This window comes from Nuphar pumila, chromosome 5, assembly GCF_984573655.1.
Source record: "Nuphar pumila chromosome 5, dmNupPumi1.hap1.1, whole genome shotgun sequence".
Taxonomy (NCBI): domain Eukaryota; kingdom Viridiplantae; phylum Streptophyta; class Magnoliopsida; order Nymphaeales; family Nymphaeaceae; genus Nuphar; species Nuphar pumila.
The window spans coordinates 3855653-3883175 of record NC_143253.1 but is presented as its reverse complement, the minus strand read 5'-3'; the positions used below and the strand labels follow the sequence as shown (position 1 = coordinate 3883175).

Genomic DNA, 27523 nt, shown 5'->3' with positions numbered 1-27523 from the left:
GGGCAGGACAGTAAGATTGTCAAGAAACATTGCAAAGAACTGAGAAGAACCCATTGCAAAGACTACTAACAGCAGGAAATCCCGTCGACATGTCCTACAGGATGGCAGCTTGCTTCCTACATTCAAGCCCATCCAATTACATGGAAACCAAGCACATCTAACTACAAAAAAGGTTCTCATTTAACACTGCAGCAGAATTCTGCATTTGGATCTATAGAATTGATAAACGATGTAATAAAAGCAAAGAAAATTACTGACAGTTATATTTCTGACTTTCTGTCATGGGCACCGCAAAACGTGAACTTTCCACGTCAAAAACTGCCAGCAAAGTGCCTGAAGGAACTTCAAGTTACCTTCTTTCACTGGAAGAATTGAGAATGAAAAAGGAGGGAATGGAGCCAGAAAATTCCAACTTTCATTCTCCATTCCCCCTCCAATGTATCCCAAGTTGCAGACTCAAGTGTATTGACCACACCTCGCATAAATTGGATTCTAGAGGCACTCATGCAAGGATCTGGCATGCTTTAGCCAGAACATCAAACTTTAAAAAAAGGAAAAAAAGAGAAGAGATACCACAAAGCACCTCATTTTCTAACTCATTATGCAGCAAACAGCAACATTTAAAAGCACCATCAACAAACAAATCCATAATTCTGTCCGGCTTCTAGCACATATTTCACAGAAATCGCTGTTTTCTTTTTTCCCACTTGTTTCTTCTTCCTAAAGAGATGGAGAGGTCACGAACTGCCTAGGCAGACTAAACAGATCTTTCCCGGCAAATGGTGACGTCCACTCATGTGATATGGACGACCCTTCAGTTGCAACACCACTATCCTGCAACCCAGAGATGAAGGGACCACTCACAATGCCCCTCACCTTTGAATCACTCATTGCTGACCACGACTCATAAGCCCGACCGCTTGAACTAAGCGATGTAAAACCTTGCGTTGATTGACCTGGCTGGGATATGCAGGATGATGGAGTCACACTCCAGTCGATGTTTGTGTAGTCACAATCAGCTATCGACCGGCCCCTACTCCAGTCTGCTGCTGAAGCCGACAAAGAGGAACCAGACAGCCCTGATGAACTCCACCCAGTGAGCAAACCCAGTGAGGAAGGCACAGAAAGCGACATCCCCAACGAGTTCCATCCACCTCCAGCAGATAATGGTGGGTCTGCTGCCCCACCAAACCCTCTGGAAAAGCTAGTTGCTGCACTCCAGCTTGCAGCTATTGAATCAACTGGACTAGGCATAAACGGCTGATACTGACCTTGCTGATGATATTCAGTACCAGCATTAGATGTAGAGGTATTTGTGGCCACTGTGTTCCCAGGTCCAGGACTGCCACTCATAGCCTTTACTTGCTCGACACCGACGACACCCTTAATATTCCAACCGACTGTTGCTGAGGTACCTCCAGCACTGGTTGCTGATTGTTGCTTTGAGTTAACAGACTGCGGACGCTGCATAACAATGACAGGCTCCCTGACAGTCACCGTCTGAGCCACAGTTTTGTTCTCACTACCCCCAACCACACCCCTTGCACCAGACTGCATGACTTTTGATGCCAATGGCAACCCAGGCATCGTTGCAGCCAGAGAGTGTGACACAGAAGGGCTCGCACTGGTACTTGGCCATGACTTTTTATCCATAGTCAGTGGTGGTTGAGCCCTTGCTCCTTCTGTCTTTCCTTGGCTTCTTCTGACAGCTACAGGATGTCTATTGCTTGTATCTGTCACTGTTCTTGCATAGTTGAAATCTAGTTCATCTCGTCTTTGCTGAATAGGTGGGGCAGTTGCAGCCTTGGCAACAGTCTGCGACTTTGAAACAGTTGGTGGCACTGCAGCTGCTTGCTTGGTGCTGCTACTAGAAGGTGGATCAGTGGGTTCTTCAGGTTTTGAATGGTTTGCTTCCTGTATTTGGGACCTCAAGACTTCCGACGCCTTCTCAAGGTCTCCCTCACAGGCAACAACAGCGCGTTCAACCTCTTGCCGTGTACTCTTGAACCTGATTTCCAACTCTGCCATGCACGCAAGCTCTTCAGTAATGTTTATCTTGATGTTACTCCTTGTGCCCACCTTTTCCTCAGCAGCATATGCCTCCTCACCAGCCTCAAACAGCCATGCAACAGATTCCTCAACTCGGCCCTCATTGAGGATAAGTGCCATGGTTGCCCGATCAGAGGAGAAACCCATAGCCACAAGTTGCTGGGAAAGAGATTCCAATTTCCACGACATTAGAAAACCAGTGCAGCGGTCATGGAGCTCTTGCGCACGCCGTTCCTTCTGCCTTTGGTGCTTCCGCTCATTCTTCTGACGGATTTTGTCCCGCTTATCATTTCCAGAGGATGCAGAACCAGGGGGAGGTTCTTGGCGAAGAGGGACAGGGATCCTATCCTTTTGGTCTTCTGACTCCCCAGAGCAGCTGTCATTGTTGGACACAGAGTCATATTCTGCAGCAGTTCCGTGCGAGCTTCCAGAATGATCATCAGTTTCACCAATAGTTCTGAAACGCCCATTAGGGGATGCAGTAGACATGGCAGGTACTGTTTCTAGTGTATGAAATGTGCCAGAGACTGGGTTGTAGGCATTTGCTGGAGTACCAGCCCCAGAATTCCCAGTTATCAGTTTTGAAGGAGTTTTCTGCTCCTTCGATGCCTTTGCAGAGGACTTCTCCTTTGACTTGGATCTAGATGCAGGTGACATGTTGATATACTAATAGAAAATAACCTGCAAGACATGAGCAATATGAAAGCATCAATAAAGCTTACAAGCATCGAACTGCATGACAAGGATGCATGCAGAAACAGGGGTGATTTTCGCGAGTTCATATGTCTCTCCTTGTAAACAACAAGCCAAGAGGTTAACAACCAATAGAGTCAGAGACCAAATTCCCTAGGAAGATGTTAGTATCAACAGTGAAGTCTAGTGTGTCAAGTCTATCAAATCTAAACTCCCACCGTTGGATACATGTCACAACCTGTCATCGATAATAACATAGTGCTAAAACGAATGTGCAAAATAGGGGTTGGTTTTTAGAAGTCATGTGTATCACAATCAATGCCCAAGATAAGGTATCTATTGTTTGATCATCTCAGCATACCAATGAGCACACCGTTACTTTTAAAGAGAAAAAACAATCCACAATCCCCAGCCACAAAGCAGAATTTCTGATTTCCGAGGATTACAGTTAATCTTAAACTTGGTGAACCCTGGTGAACCCTAGTGAACCAGGTTATAACCCAAGAGACTCAGCAGGTAATCAGACGATTTACTTTTCATAGCCTACTGTGGGATTAAATCTCAGTCTCAGCAATATCTAGGAAGCAATCATTACAATAGATGTAAAAGGCAAGTATTTTGTGTCAAGCCAGGATTGGAAAATTCCGAGTATAGGGTGAATTTGAATTGCGGGCACAGACAAGTCTCTGCCATGGCAGCAGTCCCAACAGAGACCGCCTTCTTCCTCCCCCGCCCTTTATATTTTAAAAGGGTGCTTATTGGACCTGTGAATCACACCCTGGGGGTGTGACTCACAGGTGCTGGACAAACACCACCTGGTGTGTCCAGATGATGTTTGTCCAGTGAGTCAAACACACCCATAGGGAACCAGTTTCTCCAGATACTTTTTACCTTTTCCAAGTTAGAAAAGCTAAAGATGAAAATGAATGGTGAGGTGCTGCCTCCAAAAATGTAACACAAATCTAGTAAAAACATAAATCAATACAATAACATGGACATAGAGATGATGATATCTACACACACAAGACAAGATGCAATCCAAGATTATTTCACACTTGCACACTTGATGCTTATTGCTTATTCCTTCTTGAGAAGCTCTCCGGTTTATTCTTGCCCTAACACCTGGTACTTGGTAGTATTGAAGAGAGCTGGATTTTTCTTTACTAAATTATTTTTGTGTCCTCTTGATGCCATGCTATGTGAATGTCTGGTTTGGTTATTACTGTTCTGGCATTTCTGTTTATGATTAAGGAAATGGCTACTAATATTTTGGTTGACAATGTCACAGATCTCATTCTCAGGAAAATCCTGGTGAGGGAAAATGTTGTGATATTTTAAAATTTTCAAATAAAACTATTAAAAATATATAAGATACACAAAAGTGCAAAGAAAACATAAATAATATAAAAAATACCATTAAACTTTTTTGTCACAATAATATCACGATAAGAAGTTAACATGACAATCCAAAATAGGCCGTGCTTTGAGAATATTGTGCCTTATCGGCCTTCGAAAAAATTGTGATAAGATACATGATTTATCAAATATCAGTGATTTTCTGACATAGGCACATACAGTGGCCACAACTTCACCGTCTTTATGAGTTTGGATGTCAAAGGCTACAATAGCTTGTGATCTGTTCATCCAAATTGGTGCCAAAATGACCGAAAATTGGACAGATCAAGTCTGGTCTAAAAGTCATAAACTGATCAGGTATATTCATTGGCAAACAACCAATGGAGAATGCCACCATCAATTCCTAAAGAAACCACCAACACTACCCTGTTTGCTCCTGTTGTTCCGGGAATGCACTTGAGAGCCGGAGGAGGAGATGAAAGCAAAATACCCATAATTATTTGGTACGTAACCGTTATTGAATTTCGCAGACGAAATTTCTTTAAGGATGGAAGGATGTAATATCTGCAAATTTTCTGTAAATATTAAATAATTAAAAAAGGAATTTTATGTCTCAAAACAAAGTTTACCAGGAATTCACAAGATTCCTTCCTTTTGTGACTATCAAAGCTTTGACCTCATATAGCGCATCCTGGAACTATTAAAAATTGATTTCTGAACACCAAATGATATACTTCCAGTCACACCTGACATGGAACACATAATAACCCAAAGATTGACCTCAAACAGACCTTGATCTTATGCAAACCGATCTCCAAACATCAAATGAGATATCTCCGACTGGACCTGGGGCAGAATAAAAAAGTTAACCAAACTAAATCAACAACACATGAAAAGGATATCCCTTCTGAATCACTCATGAGAACATACTTGCTCTCTTACACGATACCCAACATTATTTCGAACAGAGAAACAATATTCACTGAATAGACTCTACCTTGGTAGAATGTTGGAGACACCAAAATCCCAACATTTTGAATAACTACCTGCTAGCTACTGCCATGTGCATTAAGTTCCCATACAATGTTATCAACCTAGCCATGTGTCAGCACTGTCAGGACAAAGTTTTGTACTAGGCTATTAATAGCAGGCCTGAAATCTCAAATAGTAAGAATTCACGAGATATCCAAGAATAGGACCCACTGAAAGAAACTGTGACCAGATTGTACCCCCATGACTAATACAACCACCTTGACATTATGACTAACTTTTTTCAGAGGACCTTGAAATCATTGCTAACAAAATGTCACCTCTCAAAATCATAATTAAATCAAAGCAGAATATCAAGATGAATCATCCACCAAGTATTCCAAAGTTTTAAAACCTTCAACACTGTGCACACACTTAACTAATCTTTACATTGTGATATTACCTCAAAATCTCTGTCCACCAACCTTAAGCTAAAGACCAGTTGCTACAGAGTCCGATGGCACGAGGATGACCTCATTTCTAAGGTATGCAGATTCATTCTACAAAACATGATTACAGTTTTGGTTAATTTATTCTCCATTCAGCATACAATATACCAGCCTGAATCCATTTGAACTTGATCGTATATAAAATACAGTAACATTCCTTGATGACTTAGACATATCTCAACGTGTCAGCTAGTATAATGCCAAATGTACCTAAACAATGTCCACACTCACTTCATTAATCAACCTAGAAAGAGATGTTCAACAAACATTAGACAAAGAAATGGAACAAAAAATTGGTTCCCTAGACATGCCTACGACCTAGATATGATAAATCATGACACTGACAGGATAATAAAACAATAAATATATTGCAAAAATACATTTCCTATATGCATGCTGAATGTTAGAATTGCAGTATCAGATACTAGGAATCTTGTAATAGGATTCAGCAACCATACCACAAACTCACATAAGGTAGACAAGCATATACAAGCACTCCATGTCTTGGATTTCACAAACATTTCTTTAGCATACACACCGTAGTAAAAACTTTGGAAAGCTCCCACACAGCGTTGAATAGAGCAAACCCCCCACACACACAAAAGAATAGGAAAAACCAACCTTTTTCTCCTTCAATTCTGATCAAAGGCAGATGGCCTTAAAAATCCTCGAATGTCAGACCAACATACAGTTCAATTCTTACATTATCATGTTGGACAAAACTAGAAGTGAATCTTGACATCGTCCACTCTCAACATCTAATCAATGAGAACACAGTGTTCTCATACGCAAACCTTAAGTCAACAAGAGAAAAACATGCCTGAGTGCCTGCTGAATATATCAACTTTCAGAACACAAACTTTCCCATCAGATGTTTGAGCTAGTGGTTCCAAACTGTCCGCTTAAATGTGTCAAGTCTTGGATTGCATACTTGTTAAATTGTATCCCATATATATATATATATATATATATATATATATATACTTTTGTAATACCCACTAGGAGTAAATCTGTCTTTTTCCTCTTCACACATTTTTCATTTTGTATTTCCTTTTCTTTTTATTTCTAAAAGAAGAGCTTTCTTAAGTACTACCATCCAGAGGGAAAGGGTGAGGCAAGAGATAAGTCATCGGAAACCTAAGTACTATTACTTTAGTGGTGTGTATGCTTGAAGAACTTCCTGTTAACAAGGGGGGACTGTTTTGTACCCATAGAAGTTGTGTTATATGAGCAATTCAAGCTCTAGCACTTCAGGTTCTGTTCCAGAAAACCTTATAAACAACCCTTGTGTTAAGAAGGCGATCGAAGAAACCAATCCGATCGACGCTCCCGCTATTGCCTATCTTTTACCCAGTACTCTTACCACTACTGGTATTCCGGACAGTTCGTCAATCCTTTTTCAGAAGAGCAAACCTTAAGAAAGCAATGAACTGCCTTGGTCTTCATCAAATTTAGGGTCACCCGTCAATCCTTTTTCGAGCAGCGGAGAGTGGTGGAGGTGGTAAGACAATTTGGAACCGCCTCTACAATTTGAATGTGATTTTAGAGATCCCTGGAACACCAAGATTTGTTGTTCAAGCAATCTTGGACACAGGCGCTACCACCTGCTGTATAGATGAAAAATCTATACCTACTACCGCCCTGGAAGACAACACCTTCTCTGTTCAGTTTACAGGTGTTAACTCCAAGCAGAGCGCCAACAAAAAGCTGAAGTATGGAAAAATGATTATTGGGGATAATAAGTTCAAGATTCCATACACCTATGCCTTTCCAATGCATCTCGGAGGTGAAATTCAGATGATAATCGGATGCAATTTTATCAGAGCCATGAAGGGTGGCCTGAGAATAGAAGATGACGTAGTCACCTTCTATAAAAATGTGACTACAGTACAAACGCAGAGAACCGCTCAGATAACAATGTTTATGCAGGAAATGGATGAGCTAAAGCACACAGCAGACATGGGAGTAACATGAAAGGCACTGTTCAGAGTACCCTAGCAAAGTTAAGGCTGCAGCAATTCCCAAAATCCAAAAGTGTAGTGTAGAACCACTGGGGTCCATATCTGTAATAATTCGCCTGCGAGCGAATCTGCTTTTTCGGGCACATGTCGCCCACTTTATTTCTTTTGTCGTTTGCGTCGGCTGCATTATCGCAGCATCTTTTGATTTATGCATTATTGAACTATTGTCGGCTGCATTATTGCAGCACCTTTGTCTTTATTGTACTAGCTAGTAGTACAATAATTGAAAGCGCGTTGCGTAGTGGCAACACATTATTGTATTATGTGTACTGCAGCGCATTATTGCACTGCATTATTGTACTGCACCACAATAATTGTACTGCAAGTCTTGAGGGGTTATAAAAACCCCCTCAGTCTGTCTTAGAAAGCATCGGGAAACTCAGAGCGAGTTCTTCCACTGCCTTCTCTAGTCGCCCAAGTGTTCTTGTAAGTGTCTTTCAATCTTATGAAATAAAAGTCCCTAGTTGTTCTATTCACCTTCCGCAATTTTCTATGTGTCCATGCGCACTCTTCTTTTGGTATCAGAGCTTTCTTAAGTATTACCATCCAGAGGGGAAAGGGTGAGGCAAGAGATAAGTCCTCGAAAACCTAAGTACTATTAGTGGTGTGTATGTTTGAGGAAGTTCCTGTTAGCAAGGGGGGACTGTTTTGTACCCATAGAAGTTGTGTTATATGAGCAATTCAAGCTCTAGCACTTCAGGTTCTGTTCCAGAAAACCTTACAAACAATCCTTGTGTTAAGAAGGCGATCGAAGAAACCAATCCGATCAGCGCTCCCGCTATTTCCTATCTTTTACCCAGTAGAAGGATGGACAGACGTCCAGCAGTCATTGCCAACCAGCCGTCTAAATCTTCTACAAAGTTCCAGAGGTGGAACTATCATTCAGGCCAAAGGCGCATGCATAACATGCAGCAAAGAGTTAATCAGCTCCAGCCTGAACAAATCATAGCCTTCTTCTCTGAAGAAGAAGATTCTGGCGAGGACGACGATCTCAGATATTATCAGCACCTCGCAACTTGGAAGGAGGGCCCAAAGCTCGACGAAGGCCCTAAATTTGATGAAGACCCGGATGACGAAGGTTCAGACTTCGTCAATCCTTTTTCAGAAGAGCAAACCTTTGCTCTAGAAGAAGAGTTGGAATACCCAACTTTCTCTCATCGGAAGACTGCTATAGCAGCAGCTTCGTCTTCATCAACATATGTGTATAACCCTGCCCAGACAGATACAGCAATGAACTGTCCGTGATATCCGCCTGCTACAGGTCAGACTCCGCCAATCAAGCCTGATTTTGAAGGAGCTTCTAGTAGCAGAGTAATATTCAGGCGAGGAATTAACGACGAAATATGGGATCTGCCTTCGGCAAAACAATCCCAAGGAGCTATGTTCGTGATTCCTCAGCAAATTGGTCTCTTCCACGATGTTTTCTCCAGGTGGGAATCTATAACGAGGAACCTTGTCGCTGACAAAGGTTTCACAGATGCCAGGGATAAGGCAGATTTCATAGAAAATCTGCTCGGAGAAACGGAAAAATTGATATGGGTTCAATGGAAGATGAGGTATCAAACGGAATACGAGCACCTCATCACAACTGCGGATGGAAGAGAGGGCACAAATAACATTTTGGCCAAAATGCGGTTAGTCTTTACGCTTGAGGACCCTGCACAGGGAACTACTGGTATTCAAGACCAAGCGTATAGAGACTTGGAAAGACTCTCCTGCAGCAACATCAAGTATATCCTTCAGTACATGAATGATTACCTTCACCTCGCTGCAAAAACAGAAAGAGTTTGGATCTCTAATGAAATATCAGAGAAGTTTTGGATAAAGATGCCGGGAAACCTCGGCAATCATATCAAGAAAGGATTCGACGAACGATATCCCACTGTAAAAATTGGGCTTGTACCAAGAATCCTGTATACCAACCAGTATCTGGAACAGGAATGCAAGGACGCTGCATTCAAGAGATCCTTGAAAAATCTCTCATTTTGTTCGCAGATAGCCATACCTGGATATTACGGAAGTCTCAGCGAAAAGAAGAAACATGGACTCCGTAAATCATCCACCTACCAGGGACACTATTCACTCGCAGCGGAGAGTGGTGGAGGTGGTAAGACAATTTGGAACCGCCTCTACAATTTGAATGTGATTTTAGAGATCCCTGGAACACCAAGATTTGTTGTTCAAGCAATCTTGGACACAGGCGCTACCACCTGCTGTATAGATGAAAAATCTATACCTACTACCGCCCTGGAAGACAACACCTTCTCTGTTCAGTTTACAGGTGTTAACTCCAAGCAGAGCGCCAACAAAAAGCTGAAGTATGGAAAAATGATTATTGGGGATAATAAGTTCAAGATTCCATACACCTATGCCTTTCCAATGCATCTCGGAGGTGAAATTCAGATGATAATCGGATGCAATTTTATCAGAGCCATGAAGGGTGGCCTGAGAATAGAAGATGACGTAGTCACCTTCTATAAAAATGTGACTACAGTACAAACGCAGAGAACCGCTCAGATAACAATGTTTATGCAGGAAATGGATGAGCTAAAGCACACAGCAGACATGGGAGTAACATCAAAGGCATTGTTCAGCGTACCCTAGCAAAGTTAAGGCTGCAGCAATTCCCAAAATCCAAAAGTGTAGTGTAGAACCACTGGGGTCCATATCTGTAATAATTCGCCTGCGAGCGAATCTGCTTTTTCGAGCACATGTCGCCCACTTTATTTCTTTTGTCGTTTGCGTCGGCTGCATTATCGCAGCATCTTTTGATTTATGCATTATTGAACTATTGTCGGCTGCATTATTGCAGCACCTTTGTCTTTATTGTACTAGCTAGTAGTACAATAATTGAAAGCGCATTGCGTAGTGGCAACACATTATTGTATTATGTGTACTGCAGCGCATTACTGCAGCACAATAATTGTACTGCAGCACAATAATTGTACTGCAAGTCTTGAGGGGCTATAAAAAACCCCTCAGTCTGTCTTAGAAATCATCGGGAAACTCAGAGCGAGTTCTTCCACTGCCTTCTCTAGTCGCCCAAGTGTTCTTGTAAGTGTCTTTCAATCTTATGAAATAAAAGTCCCTAGTTCTTGTTTTATTCATTTTTCGTTAATTTTTATAACCCCTCAATACTTGAGGTACAATAATTGTACTGCAAGTATTGAGGGGTTATAAAAATCCCCTCAGTCTGTCTTAGAAAGCATCGGGAAACTCAGAGCGAGTTCTTCCACTGCCTTCTCTAGTCGCCCAAGTGTGCGCATGGACACAAAAAAAATTGCGGAAGATGAATAGAACAAGAACTAGGGACTTTTATTTCGTCAGATGGAAAGACACAAGAACACTTGGGCGACTAGAGAAGGCAGTGGAAGAACTCGCTCTGAGTTTCCCGATGCTTTCTAAGACAGACTGAGGGGGTTTTTATAACCGCTCAAGACTTGCAGTACAATTATTGTGCTGCAGTACAATAATGTAGTGTAATAATACATTGCATTACACGCAATACAATAATGTGTTGCCACTACGCAACGTGCTTTCAATTATTGTACTACTAGCTAGTATAATAATTCATAAAGACAAAAAGTGCTGCAATAATGCAGCCGACAGTAGTACAATAATGCATAAAGCAAAAGATGTTGCAATAATGCAGCCGACGCAAACGACAAAGGAAATAAAGTGGGCGACATGTGCCCAAAAAAGCAAATTCGCTCCCAGGCGAATTATTACAGATATGGACCCCAGTGGTCCCACACTATACTTTAGTATTTTGGATTTCTACGAGATGATTGTTGATTGACGCAGCGAAATCCTTTAACTTTGCTAAGGCACTCTGAACAGTGCCTCTGATGTCACTCCAGTAGTTGTCTTTGGTGGAGGATGAGATGCAAATCTGATTCTTCATTTGTTGGATTTCAATCAGACATTGCAAATCTTTTTCAATCCTTCGGCACACAGCACACTCTAGGTGGAATAGAGTTTTGCCGAGGGAATCAAATTCTTCATGTGACATGGCCGGGTGTGGACTATCATGGCGGTACTCTGGGTGACGTTTTGCTGCAGTCGCCCTGTACCGGCTAACGAGGCCGTCACATGGCTGCACAAATTGGGTACTTCATTTAGCAGCTTCGGGGAAGTTGATGGTTTGGTCTTCCATTCCTGAGAAAAATTAACAAACAGATTAATTAAATTCAATTTTTCCTCAGACATCTCTTCCCTTTCATTGATCAAGATCGTAATCATTCTGGATAATGTGTCTGCTAGCACATTATCTTTTCCTTCAATATGCTCAAAGATGATATTGATGTCGAGCCCTGTGATAAAATCGACGAACGCAATCCATCTAACTCTAGATGGCTTATTGACACAGGTCTTGTTGAAGAAGCTGATGATTGCTTGGCAATCAGTTCTGATCAACAACTCTTTCTGCTCCAAGTAATACAACTTCAGGCTTTCTAAGTTGTTCATTACTGCATAGATCTCAGCATCTATGGATGACTTAGGGGGATCAAACTTCCCACTGACATATGCACAAGGTTTTTCCAGTGACTTGGGGTCGTATTTCTGAGGTTTCCATTTTATGACTCCTCCCCATCCCTCCATATATCGGTCCGTTTCCAGCACCATGTAGCATTCTGGTGGTGGAATTGATAATGTCGGCAGGTCCTTGACCTGTTCTTTTATCTGTCGAATAATCTTCCAGTCTTGCTCGTTCATCCTCTGTTCGCATGTAGGGCTTGTCTTGCCATACAGGGGTGATAACAGCTTTCCGAGGTTGTGAATGAAATTCCTTGCATAGTTCAGAATTCCCAACCATGAACGAAGTCCAGCCTTTGTGGTGAGTTCTGATCTGTCTTCTCAAGAATCTTCTTGATGATGTTTGGTTGCAGATGAATATCACCTTCTCCAATAATAGCACCAAATTCCATTCTTTTCTGCCCTATTGTCATCTTTGTAGGACTTAGATTGAACTCATGTTGCTGGGACTTTTCGAAAAGCACACGGAGGTGTTTAGCATGAGCATCCTCAGATTGGGAGAAGACGAGGATGTCATCAATGTACACGGCAATGAAGTCCTCCGTTCCTTTGAAACAATTATCCATCTTCCTTTGGAAGACGGCCGGTGCATTTTTCAGTCCGAATGGCATAACAAGCCATTCGTATAAGCCTTGTGACACCCAGAACGCAGTGAGGGGAATGGATTCGGGTTCCATCATAACTTGATGAAATCCGCTCTTCAGATCGAACTTAGAGTAGATCTTACTACCAGCAACCTTCTTGATTATAGAATTGATACTTGATAGTGAGTATTGGTCTTTTTCAGTGTTGTCATTTAAACGCTTGAAATTAAAGACCATCCTCTCTTTCTCCTTTGTGACAACGCTTGTCTTCGGGTCCTGTGTGGTTCCCGAATGGACAATAATGGCCGTTGTACGGTGCTTGCTCTGTGAAGGCCTAATCACGCCCAGTTGTTGCAGAGCTGCTACATGTTTCGCAAATGACTCCTTCATTTGCGGGGTTACCTGCTTCAATGGCCGATCTTCAATAATGAAGTCGGCATTCTTTAAAGTAATTTTGCAGGTGATGTGGTTCTTGGACCAATGCTTTAGAGGGTCATCGTCGATAAATCCTGGATCCTTTAACTTATTCATCAAAGGAGAGATTTTCTTCTGAAAGTTCTCCGGCATAGGTCTGGCAGAGTACAGGACTGCTTCATGTAGATGTATATACTCCAGATCGTCAATTTCTTGTACAAACGCTGATATCTGAGCATTTGTACAAGAAATTGACGGAAGATGAATAGAACAATAACTAGGGACTTTTATTTCATGGACACAAAGAAAGCACGATCTGGCAAGAGATAAGTCCTCGGAAACCTAAGTACTATTAGTGGTGTGTATGCTTGAGGAAGTTCCTGTTAACAAGGGGGGACTGTTTTGTACCCATAGAAGTTGTGTTATATGAGCAATTCAAGCTCTAGCACTTCAGGTTCTGTTCCAGAAAACCTTACAAACAACCCTTGTGTTAAGAAGGCGATCGAAGTAACCAATCAGATCGACGCTCCCGCTATTGCCTATCTTTTACCCAGTACTCTTACCACTACTGGTATTGCTTTAGTTGCCCTTGCCAAACAAGGCAACTCTATTGTTCAGCTCCTTACTCAGGTTCTTGAGAACCAACTAGCATTTCTGCTAAACTTGCGGAACTCAAAGGTCTCGACTATAAGATCCAGTCCAAGGAAGACGACATAATCGACGAGATTACTCAAAAGTTTAAGAATCTCTCGATCAAACCTTCTGAAACGAAGGGAAAGTTCAAAGTCTTCAAGGACCCGTACGCTATTTTTGGATGAGATCAAGAAAATCCCAAAGTAGAAGGATGGACAGACGCCCAGCAGTCATTGCCAACCAGCCGTCTACATCTTCTACAAAGTTCCAGAGGTGGAACTATCATTCAGGCCAAAGGCGCATGCATAACATGCAGCAAAGAGTTAATCAGCTCCAGCCTGAACAAATCATAGCCTTCTTCTCTGAAGAAGAAGATTCTGGCGACGACGACAATCTCAGATATTATCAGCACCTCGCCACTTGGAAGGAGGGCCCAAAGCTCGACGAAGGCCCTAAATTTGATGAAGACCCGGATGATGAAGGTTCAGACTTCGTCAATCCTTTTTCAGAAGAGCAAACCTTTGCTCTAGAAGAAGAGTTGGAATACCCAACTTTCTCTCATCGGAAGACTGCTATAGCAGCATCTTCCTCTTCATCAACATCTGTGTACAACCCTGCCCAGACAGATACAGCAATGAACTGTCCAGGATATCCGCCTGCTACAGGTCAGACTCCGCCTATCAAGCCTGATTTTGAAGGAGCTTCGAGTAGCAGAGTAAGATTCAAGAGAGGAATCAACAACGAAATGTGAGATTTGCCTTCGGCAAAACAATCCCAAGGCGCTATGTTCGTGATTCCTCAGCAAATTGGTCTCTTCCATGATGTTTTCTTCAAGTGGGAATCTATAACGAGAAACCTCGTCGCTGACAAAGGTTTCACAGATGCCAGGGATAAGGCAAATTTCATAGAAAATCTGCTCGGAGAAACGGAAAAATTGATATGGGTTCAATGGAAGATGAGGTATCAAACGGAATACGAGCACCTCATCACAACTGCAGATGGAAGAGAGGGCACAAATAACATTTTGGCCCAAATGCGTTTAGTCTTTACGCTTGAGGACCCTGCACAGGGTACAACTGGTATTCAAGACCAAGCGTATAGAGACTTGGAGAGACTCTCCTGCAGCAATATCAAGTATATCCTTCAATACATGAATGATTACCTTCACCTCGCTGCAAAAACAGGAAGAGTGTGGATCTCTGATGAAATATCAGAGAAGTTTTGGATGAAGATGCCGGGAGACCTCGGCAATCGTATTAAGAAAGGATTCGACGAGCGGTATCCTACTGTGAGAATTGGGCTCGTACCGAGAATCCTGTACGCCTACCAGTATCTGGAACAATAATGCAAAGACGCTGCATTCAAGAGATCGTTGAAAAATCTCTCCTTTTGTTCGCAGATACCAATACTGGGATATTACGGAAGTTCCAAGGAAAAGAAGAAATATGGACTCCGTAAATCATCCACCTACAAGGGCAAACCTCATCCTTCTCATGCTCGAATAGAGAAGAGGAAGCACCTTGTAAGGACGAAGAGGTGCAAGTGCTATCTCTATGGAGATGAAGGACACTTTGCACATGAATGCCCCAACGAGAAACGAAACATCAGGAGAACAGCCATTTTTGAAGGTCTGGACTCTGGAGCTTCCTGATGATTATGAGATCGTCTCGATAGACGAAGGGGAAGCTGTAAGCGACGCCATCTATTCAGTTTCTGAAAATGAGGAAAATAATGAGTCGTTGGAGCACCAGTTGCAGACCCTGAATCTAACATGATCAGACGACTTGGGGAAGATAAGCTTGACAGCTACCGGCCTAGCATCTTGCTACCGCCTAACCAGATGGACTGCAACCATCAATGGCAGCACAACCAGATCGTTGACGATCCAACATGTTGCTGCTGCAAGATGAAAACAATGAAGAGGGCAAGGATCCATTGCCCTACTTGCAAGATTGTTGCCTGTGGTCTCTGCGGGCCACATTACTTTAATCGTCATGTGCCAGTTGAACCTGTTCAACAAACGGCGGAGGATCCCATGAAATTCATGGGGATCATCAAAGCACAGGTCGATTACATACAGTGGAGTGAAGCCGAAATTACACGGCTTCAGAAAGAAAATCAGTATCTAAGGGAGCAACTGCTTGTGCAGGACCTTGAAAAAGATTTCAAGGAACTCGGCCTCCATGATAAGGGTAAACACACAGCCTCAGATACTGATGAGTTGTTCGTTCTACAGGAAGAATATTCACTCGCAGCGGAGAGTGGTGGGGGTGGTAAGACAATTCGGAACCGCTTCTACAATTTAAATGTTATTTTTGAAATCCCTGGAACACCAAGTTTTGTTGTTCGAGCAATCTTGGATACAGGCGCTACCACCTGCTGTATAGATGAGAAGTCTATACCTGCGACTGCACTGGAAGATAATACCTTCACGGTGCAGTTCATAGGCGTTAACTCCAAGCAGAGCGCCAACAAAAAGTTGAAGTATGGAAAAATGATTATCGGAGATAATAATTTCAAGACTCCATACACTTATGCCTTTCCAATGCATCTCAGTGGTGAAATCCAGATGATAATCGGATGCAATTTCATCAGAGTCATGCAAGGTGGCCTGAGGATAGAAGGTGATATAATCACTTTCTATAGAAATGTGACTACAATACAAACGCAGCAGACTGCTCATATATCAGCGTTTGTACAAGAAATTGATGATCTAGAGTATATACAGCTACAGGAAGCAGTCCTGTACTCAGCCGGACCTACACCGGAGAACTTTCAGAAGAAATTCTCTCCTTTGATGAATAAGTTAAAGGATCCATGATTTATCGGCGATGACCCTCTAAAGCATTGGTCCAAGAACCAGATCACCTGCAAAATTACTTTAAAGAATGCCGACTTCATTATTGAAGATCGGCCATTGAAGCAGGTAACCCCGCAAATGAAGGAGTCATTTGTGAAGCATGTAACAGCTCTGCAACAACTGGGCGTGATTAGGCCTTCACAAAGCAAGCACCGTACAACGGCCATTATTGTCCATTCGGGAACCACGCAGGACCCGAAGACAGGCGTTGTCACAAAGGAGAAAGAGAGGATGGTCTTTAATTTCAAGCGTTTAAATGACAACACTGAAAATGACCAATACTCACTACCAGGTATCAATTCTATAATCAAGAAGGTTGCTGGTAGTAAGATCTACTCTAAGTTTGATCTGAAGAGCGGATTTCATCAAGTTATGATGGAACCCGAATCCATTCCCCTCACTGTGTTCTGGGTGCCACAAGGCTTATACGAATGACTTGTTATGCCATTCGGACTGAAAAATGCACCGGTCGTCTTCCAAAGGAAGATGGATAATTGTTTCAAAGGAACGGAGGACTTCACTGCCGTGTACATTGATGACATCCTCGTCTTCTCCCAATCTGAGGATGCTCATGCTAAACACCTCCGTGTGCTTCTCGAAAAGTGCCAGCAACATGGGCTCATTCTAAGTCCTACAAAGATGACAATAGAGCAGAAAAGAATGGAATTTCTTGGTGCTATTATTGGAGAAGGTGATATTCATCTGCAACCGAACATCATCAAGAAGATTCTTGAGAAGACAGATGCAGAACTCACCACAAAGGCTGGACTTCGTTCATGGTTGGGAATTCTGAACTATGCAAGGAATTTCATTCACAACCTCGGAAAGCTGTTATCACCCCTGTATGGCAAGACAAGCCCTACATGCGAACAGAGGATGAACGAGCAAGACTGGAAGCTCGTTCGACAGATAAAAGAACAGGTCAAGGACCTGCCGCCATTATCAATTCCATCACCAGAATGCTACATGGTGCTGGAAACGAACGGATGTATGGAGGGATGGGGAGGAGTCATAAAATGGAAACCTCAGAAATACGACCCCAAGTCACTGGAAAAACCTTGTGCATATGCCGTGGGAAGTTTGATCCCCCTAAGTCATCCATAGATGTTGAGATCTATGCAGTAATGAACAGCTTAGAAAGCCTCAAGTTGTATTACTTGGAGCAGAAAGAGTTGCTGATCAGAACTGATTGCCAAGCAATCATCAGCTTCTTCAACAAGACCTGTGTCAATAAGCCATCTAGAGTTAGATGGATTGCGTTCGTCGATTTTATCACAGGGCTCGACATCAATATCATCTTTGAGCATATTGAAGGAAAAGATAATATGCTAGCAAACACATTATCCAGAATGATTACGATCTTGATCAATTAAAGGGAAGAGATGTCTGAGGAAAAATTGAATTTAATTAATCTGTTTGTTAATTTTTCTCAGGAATGGAAGGCCAAACTATCAACTTCCCCAAAGCTGCTGAAGGAAGTGCACAATTTGTGCAGCCATGTGACGGCCTCGTTAGCCGGTACAGGGCGACTGCAGGAAAATGTCACCCAGAGTACCGCCATGATAGTCCACACCCGGCCATGTCACTTGAAGAATTTGATTCCCTCGGCAAAACTCTATTCCACCTAGAGTGTGCTATGTGTCGAAGGATTGAAAAAGATTTGCAATGTCTGATTGAAATCCAACAAATGAAGAATCAGATTTGCATCTCATCCTCCACCAAAGACAACTACTGGAGTGACATCAGAGGCACTGTTTAGAGTGCCTTAGCAAAGTTAAAGGTTTTCCCTGCGTCAATCAACAATCTTCTCGCAGAAATCCAAAATACTAAAGTATAGTGTGGGACCACCGGGGTCCATATCTGTAATAATTCGCCTGCGAGCGAATCTGCTTTTTCGGGCACATGTCGCCCACTTTATTTCCTTTGTCGTTTGCGTCGGTTGCATTATTGCAGCATCTTTTGCTTTATGCATTATTGTACTACTGTCGGCTGCATTATTGCAGCACCTTTTGTCTTTATGAATTATTGTACTAGCTAGTAGTACAATAATTAAAAGCACGTTGCATAGTGGTAACGCATTATTGTATTGCATGTACTGCAGTGTATTATTACACTGCATTATTGTACTGCAGCACAATAATTGTACTGCAAGTCTTAAGGGGTTATAAAAACCCCCTCAGTCTGTCTTAGAAAGCATCGGGAAACTGAGAGCGAGTTCTTCCACTGCCTTCTCTAGTCGCCCAAGTGTTCTTGTAAGTGTCTTTCAATCTTATCAAATAAAAGTCCCTAGTTCTTGTTCTATTCATCTTCCGCAATTTTATTTGTGTCCATGCGCACTCTTCTTTTGGTATCAGAGTTGTCGAGCCCCCTCCTTCCCCCACTCCTTCTTACCCCTACCGAACAAAAGGAAAACGAGGAGAGGCTCGGCCCCTCATTGTTTCCCCTGTTGCCTTTGGCTTTTTGGCAAGGGCAAAGCCCCTGACACGGATAAGGTTCAGCAGGGGCTTGCCCTGCCCTTCTTTTTTTGTGTTAGATAGGGGGTAGCTCCTATTACTATTATTTTGAAATTTGAAGTGTTTATTAACTTTATTTTATTTACTTATTTTCTTTTCAGATTTCACTTTTCAGATATAATGGCGAGTTCTAGTGGTAGTGTCAATACATTTGGTTCAAGTTCTAACCCTGCCACTTTGGAGGCTTGTGACAAAAGGGGTAAAAGCTAGTAGTGGTGGTGGTGGGAATGTGCAGTTTCATTGTAATCTATGTAAGACTGTTTTCACATGTTCTTATACACGTGTGAAAGCACATCTTTTGCATATTCGTGGTCAAGAAATTAGGGCATGTTCTGGGGTTGACAAAGACATGTTAAAGCAATTAAAAAAAACAAGAGGAAGCTGAAAAGAAGAAAATTGCAGAGATGAGAAGCGATTCGATTAATTTGTCTTTTCCTATTGCTAGTGATATACAAGAAGAGCTTTTAAAGAAAAGAAAGATAGAAAGCAATAAAACAATACAAGCATCATTCAAAAATATGGCAAGAGCAAAAATTGATAAAAAGATTGGTCGATTCTTTGACTCAAGCTCAATTCCTTCTAATGTAGCTAGAAGTCCATACTGGAAAGATATGATTACATCTTTGGCTAATTGCAATTTGAGTGGTTATGTGCCTCCTAGTTCAGAAAAACTAAGAACAGTCATTCTTGCAGAGGAAAAAAATAGAATTGAAGACTTGTTAGAGACTCAAAAATTTGCATGGAAACGACATGGAGTATCGATTGTTTCTGATGGGTGGACTGATATACAAAGGCGACCACTGATAAACTTCATTGCTTACTCACTTAATGGGCCAATCTTTTTTAAGACGGTTGATGTATCTGGAGAGTATAAAGATGCTGAATATTTAAAGAGATTATTTGTCGAAGTGATAAAAGAAGTGGGTGAAGAAAGTGTGGTGCAAATCATTACTGACAATGCTCCAGTTTGCAGTCGTGCAGGAATGAATTTGGCAAGTGAAGATACATATTCACATATTTTTTGGACTCCTTGTGCAGCACACAGTTTAAATTTGACACTTAAGAGTATATGCAATCCATCAAAAGATGATGCACATGCACATGAAATGTGCTTATGGATTGAGGAAATAGAACATGATGTTCGAAATATTAGAAATTTTGTTGTAAACCATCATCATGCCCTTTCTATATTTAATAGGCATTCTGATCTCAAGTTACTGAAAGTTGCTGAAACTCGTTTTGCTTCTCTCATTGTTATGATAAAAAGAATTAAGCAACTCAAGAATGCATTGATGATGAAGGTGGTTGATCAAGATTGGGATTTTTATCATACTGAAGATGATGTCAAGGCTCAAGCTATCAAAAAATGCATCTGTGATGATTTTTGTTGGGATAAAATTACATATTTTGATGAATTTACAGAGCCTATTTGGGAAATGTTGAGAGAAGTTGACAGAGATGTACCCATGCTTCATAGAATTTATGAAATGTGGGACAATATGATTGAAAAAGTTCAAAGTATCATTTTTAAACATGAGAAGAAAGATATTGCACTTGATGATTCAGAATTTTACAATCATGTACATTCAGTTTTAGTGAGAAGATGGGATAAAAGCAATACACCTTTGCATTGCATGGCACACTCTCACAATCCAAAATACTACTCAAAAAAATGGTTGACAGCAGGTGTTGGTCGTGTTTCTCCAAATGAAGATCCTGAGATATCAAGAAATGAAATGATATATTTGGGAAGACTTTTTAATGATCCTCACATGTTTAAGGTTATAAATAGTGAGTTTGGCAAGTTTTCTACTGGGAGATTTGATTCTTTAGCAGCACTTGTGGCAAGGGACGAGGAAGATCCCCTTAATTGGTGGGACGCATATGGATCAGAGACACCAAATCTGCAACGTCTTGCAATGAAGTTGTTATCCCAACCTGCTACATCATCTTGTTGTGAAAGAAATTGGAGTACATATGCTCAAATTCACAACATTAAAAGAAACAAACTCACTAGTAAAAGTGCAGAGGATTTGGTTTATGTTTACTCAAATCTATGATTAATTTCTCGCCGCACCAAAGAAGAGTATAGGTACTTTTTTTTGTATTCAAAGTTTGTATTTAAATATTTGCATTCAAAGTTTTAAGTTAGATACTAATATAGTCATTTTTTGATGCAGTTGTGGACCATCCAAGAATTTGGATGTAAATCCAGAAGATTTTGACTTGGAGGAAGAACATAATTTACATACTCTCAACATGGACTACCTTGATCCTGTTCTTTCCTCTAATTCAGACGATGAGGCAGATTTATGATAAGTTTTGTTGTTTATCACACTCACAAGCTTCTTTATGTGTTATATTTTGGTAAGTTTGTGTTGTTAAGAATTGCTTTTTTATTTTTTCTTTAAAATTTACAATCTCTATGTGTTAATTTATTGTTATATATATAATTATATATATTTAAAATATATATTTATAATATATATTTTTTAATATATATATAGCTGAGTCCCCGTGCCCAAATTTTTTGGAATTGCGCCGCACCCGTGTCGCACCCACACCCGCACCCATGTGACATAGATTTTGGGCCGAGACGGCCCTTGAATTCGTTTATCTTATAAATCATCTTCCATCCAAAAATTTAAATAAAATTTTACCTTTTGAAATATTATATCAAAAAGAACCTGATTACAGTAGGTTGAGAATTTTTTGAGCAAATGTTTTGTTCTTACGGATAAAAATGACAAACTATCACCAAAAACCATTCTTTGTGCATTTCTTGAATATTCCAAAACTCAAAAAGGGTTTTGATGTTATGATATTAAAAATGACAAATTGTATGTTTCTAGGAATGTGACTTTTTTAGAAAACGTTAGTGGTTTTGAAAAATGTCAACCTCATGAAGAGAATGTGAACTATTCTTTCTTGTTTGACTTATTATCTAGAAATGATGATATTTCTAATAATGATGAATTCACTCGTAATGATCTTAGTGATAATGAAGTAGAAGAAAATAACAACTCCTCTCATCAATCTACTGATCATCATATTGAAGAAAGGGCATCTAGTGATTCTATCACTTATACACATAAAGATAAAAGCATTTTTAGAAGTGCAATTGAAAAATATAGTGAACCTAATGAATCTACCTCTTCACATGATGAAAATCCTCGAAGAACTGAAAGGACTAAAAGAGTACCTTCTAGGTCTATATCCTATGACTCATTCTCACCTAAATATAGAGTGTGTCTTAGTGTCATTCACTCATATGTGGAACCTAAAAACTTTGAAAAATCCAAGAAGAGTGTTGAATGAAGAGAAGCTATAAATAATTAACTTAGAGCTCTTAGGAAAGCTAAAACATGAAAATTTCAAAATCTTCTTAATGGTAATAAAACGATGGGATGTAGATGGGTTTTCAAGGTCAAGACCAAGAATGATGGATCTCTTGCAAGGTGCAAAGCCTGTCTAGTAGACAAAGGGTATAGTCAAGAATATGAAATAGACTACGATGAGACATTTGCCTCTGTTGCGCGTAAGGTTACTATTAGATGTCTCATTACCATTGCCTTAATTAAGAAATGAAACATTTATCAAATGGATGTCAAAAATACATTTTTGAATGGTGATCTTAACGAAGAAATCTATATGAATGCTCTCCCCCACGTATTGAAATTCCTAAAGATAAAGTGCTTTGCCTACGAAAAGCTCTTTATGGTTTGAAACAAGCTCCTAAGGCTTGATACAATAGATTTAATAATGTAATGTTGGAAAATAGATTTTCTTCATGTTTTACTGACACAGTTTTGTTTGTCAGGAAATCCAATGCAAAGATAGTAATTTTATTATTGTATGTTGATGATATGCTAATAACAAGTGCCGATACTAAAGAGATTAAGAGCATAAAATCTATTCTAAAAGATAGATTTGAAATGTCCGACTTGAGATTCCTAACCTGTTTTTTAGGAATTGAAGTTGTTTATTCTCATAGAGGTTATTTTTTATCTCAAACTAAACTTGCATTTGAGATCATTGACAGGTCAGAAATTAGGTAGTAGGAACAAAGATGAAAATCGATGATGAGATTCTTCTAAAAGATCCAACCTCTTACAGGCAACTTGTTGGATATCTAATGTAACTTAGTATCACTAGACCTGATATTTCACATGTTCATATTGCAAGTCAGTTCCAGCATGCGCCTACATCAGTTCATATGAGTGCAAATATCCGGATCATCATATATATAAAGCTATGTCACATGGGTGCGGGTGCGAGGGTGCGGCAAGGGCAAAAATGTAAAATATATATAGAAGGGGGTCTGGGGGTTCCCCCCGACGCGGGTCCCGCTGCGCGGTCAGCGGGCGGGGGTCCAGGGGCCCAAGAATTTTTTTTTAAAATTCCGCAGCCCATTTCATAGGACAAAAAATTAAAAAAAAATCCAAAAAAATGGACCGAAATGACCCGAGTGTGGTCAACGCACCCAGGGTCGAGTTGGTCGCACCCGCGTCGAGTCGCGTCGATGCGGGTGCGGCACCCTGCTAGCTGAATCCCTGTTACATAGATATAAAGGGATCATTGAATAAGGGAATATTTCTATCCTCATCTTCTGAATTAAATTTAATAGCTTATATTGACTCTAATTGAGGAGGTGACCCAAATAATCGTCACTCAACCACTGATTTTTGTGTGTTTTTAGGAGAATCATTAATCTTTTGTTGATGCAAGAAGCAACAAAAAGTGTTATTATCATCTACTGAAGCTGAATACCGAGCCATGGCAACTACTACCATGGAGATTGTTTAGAGTCGCAGTTACTGGAAGATATGGGGATTCATGTTCAAGGGCCCACGGAGCTTTGCTGTGATAATAAGAGTGCAATCTACATGTTTCATGAGGGTACAAAGCACATTGAAATGGACTGCTACTATGTTAGAGAAGAATATCAGAAAGGAGTTACAAATCTTCCTTATGTAACATCAGACTATCAATTTGCGGACTTCTTCACCAAGGTGCTCTGTTCTCCTAGATTCAACTTTCTCCTTGGCAAACTTTCGGTTATTGCGCCCTAAGTTTGAGGGGGGAGTTAAATTGTATCCCATATATATATATATATATATATATATATATATATATATATATATATATATATATATATATATATATATATATATATATATATACATATATATATATATATATACACACTTTTGTAATACCCACTAGGGGTAAATCCGTCTTTTCTCTCTTCAGGCATTTTTCTTTTTGTATTTCTTTTTTTTATTTCTTTTATCTTGGCTTTTAGCCATGCAGGGGCCCACCTCATGTGGACGTTGGGCCCTCCAACGATCATATTAATGATCGTTGGAGGAGCTCCAACGTTCACATGAGGGAGCCCCTCCAAGGGCCATACTTGCCTTATAAATAGGGGATTGTCCCCTCTTGTAATTTTAAGCTTTTTGTAAAGCTCTCACTAGTGTTCAATAAAAGATTCTTTTTATTTGTATGTCTTTGTGCATTTGTATCCGTGTGCCTTTGTGCACACGTCTCATATCAAGAATATAGTGCCTTTGTGCACATAGTCTCTTTGTAGACTTTTTCACAATACTTTGACACAAGAACCTACTATAACAAAGCTTTCCTTTCCCTTCATCCAACTCCACCTTTTGCTCGCCACTTTTCCTACTCAAGCCCACTACTGGCACTTAGTGTCCTATCCTACATCAACTTGAATTTATTTTGAATTTGCAAGACCATTTAAGCCAAATTCAGCCTGTTATTAGATGAATATATCATCTTGAGACAGAAGCAGCTCCAAAACTTTAGGTTACCTTGTACTTGCAAAACCATTAAGTCAGGCATGTCCCAAATCCCTGAACATCTACATCAGAAGATGTTCCTCTGCAACTACATCCAAATCAAACCCGATGTAATTACTAAACCAAGTGTGCTCAGCAACAAATAACACAGAAAAGACCACAACACAAAATTTTTGACAATGCCCTTATAGAAACCACATGATGACAACAACAACAACAACTGACCAGCATCTGCTAACTCAAATAGAGATACAAGTTACAGGACTTCATAAGCAAATAAGAAGAAACATTTGCACACTAGATTACCACCATTATTTTAACTTTTAACTCTAGTCTAGCACTACCCCAGAGCCACAGTACAATACACGTTACCGGAGATATCTGCTTTCCTATAAATTCCTAGCAACAGATAAATGCATGTAAAACTATTTATCAGCACTCTTTTCAATGAATTACTTTACGGCTGCAAAATTCCAAAACATAAAAAATCACCAGCATTTGCAAGGTAGGACAGGAAACTGAAAAAAAAAATGAACAAAATCAAATACTTGTATTAAAAAAAATGTTCCACAAACTAGTATTAGCCATAGCCCAAAAAAGGTGAGAAGGCTCAAAAGAAATACATATGAAAATGAATATTATTTCCAATCAACGTGATATAAACACGAGTCTATACCTAAACTGTGAGGTACAAATCCAATGCCATTTACAGAAACCAAAAGTTGAATGGCTAGTGTGATAGTGAGACAAACAATTTTTGCTTTTGTGGCTGGACAAAAGAAATACTATATTGGAACAACTTGGATAAGAATAGAGATCAATTAAGATAACATACACTCAAACATTTCTGATCATATAAAAGAATAGTAATATCAATTCAACCGAGTAATGCATTCAACAAATAAGGAAGTTCCAACAAATAACAAACACAATAACAAAATAAACACCCACGGAATGTAACAACAGAATAACTAAAAAAGTAATAAAAATAGAAAAGAAGGCTCGAGCAATGCTTTCCACTGAACTGAAACCCACCCACAAAAGAAATAAGTATGTAAATTCAAAGAGCATAGTTTAAAATTGTAAAAAAAAAAACACTGATGTATACTCAACTAGATAATTGGGTAAGTGCATCTACTTCCTTAAAGTTGATAAAATCTCCCCCCTTTCAAAGAACTACAACAGATCTTGCTCCTCACTTACCAAACTCGAAAAGGATATGTGTATATACAGAGAGAAATTAACCCGTACTGTCGAACACTCAAAAGTGCAGGGCGTGCACCAGCGGCGCTAGTTCTGAGTAAAATGACCTTCAGCTGCAGTCTGTCTAAAGGTCATTTTTTCCGCCCAGGGAATTAGCAAGGACCACCGCTAATTCCTTTTTTCAACAGATTTCATTCGAGGAAAACCCGTTAGACGTTACAGGTTTTCCTATATATATATATATATATATATATATATATATATATATATATATATATATATATATATATATATATATATATATATATATATATATATATATATAAGTGAGGAGCAAAATTCATCAAACCAGTCCAATATACTTTTCATTTTGCGACAAATCTAGATGACTTCCACGGCTTCGTGAAATGTAGACTTAGTGGCCCCTTAATCACCCAACAGCATTCGAACCCCTACCAGTTACATAAGTAATTAGAAGTTTCGCACTAGGCGTGCACTTAAACCTAATTTTTCTTATCAAGAGGACAACCAGGGCACACCTTCATTAACATCTGAAATCACTCCAACTGACCATATTCCCCTACTAGACTACCCGCAACCGAATGGGCGACATCTAATTCTGCGCAACGGGAACCCCACCAGGAACATGAGCTACACAATTCATTACGGATACACCGTCTTGCGGTTGCCTCACACAACACTTGACTATTGGGGACGCCCGAAAAGCAACATGCAGGCATTCTTCGCACCACGGCTTCCAAGCCCCAAATTGTTTTCATTCAGAAAACAAATCTCATCCTGCAACACTTTCCGCCCTTGTTAACCAACATAACTATCTGAAGCCCTTCCTAGCAAATCGGAAACACGGAACCGCGCTTCCTACAATCCTACTGCTGCGGGCGTTTGTTCTTTTCCCGGCGCAACGATTCAAAATTCAAATCCAAACCTAGATCGTGAAAAAAAAATCGAAACCGAAAAGATCCCGAAATGCGACCGCATAAACCCTAACAATTCAGGAGACGAAATCCTCCCCAGGATCACCACAACCACAGAGAACGAAACAAAACACCATAGAATCCACAAAATTCCACCGAAATCCCGAAGAAGAGGAAAAAACGAAGCAGATCCGAGAAATGAAAACCAGAGACGGGAGAAAAAGAACCGACGCGATGGACAGCGTACCTCCACAAATCCTAGGTACCTCCCGGGATCGGCGAGAATCGACGGTCGGGAAGAGATGGGGCGGACGGATCAAACGATCGAGACGCGTCGAGAATTCTAGGGTTTGCGCTCGCTTCGTTTTCCTGCTCGTTCGTCTCTCTCTCTCTCTCTCCCCCTCTCCCTCTCTCTCTCTCCGCGTCTAT

The 27523-nt window shown here is 40.5% G+C and overlaps 1 protein-coding gene across 1 annotated transcript; it reads right to left on the bottom strand.

Annotated features, from left to right (window-relative positions):
- Positions 1-570: 570 nt before the first annotated feature.
- Positions 571-27523, bottom strand: LOC149836517 (uncharacterized). The gene is made up of 2 exons (XM_090005406.1): positions 27342-27523; positions 571-2730 (listed from the first exon to the last, which is right to left on the bottom strand). The coding sequence occupies exon 2, from the start codon at positions 2704-2706 to the stop codon at positions 721-723; it is 1986 nt and encodes a 661-aa protein (XP_089861532.1). The 5' UTR covers positions 2707-2730; positions 27342-27523; the 3' UTR covers positions 571-720.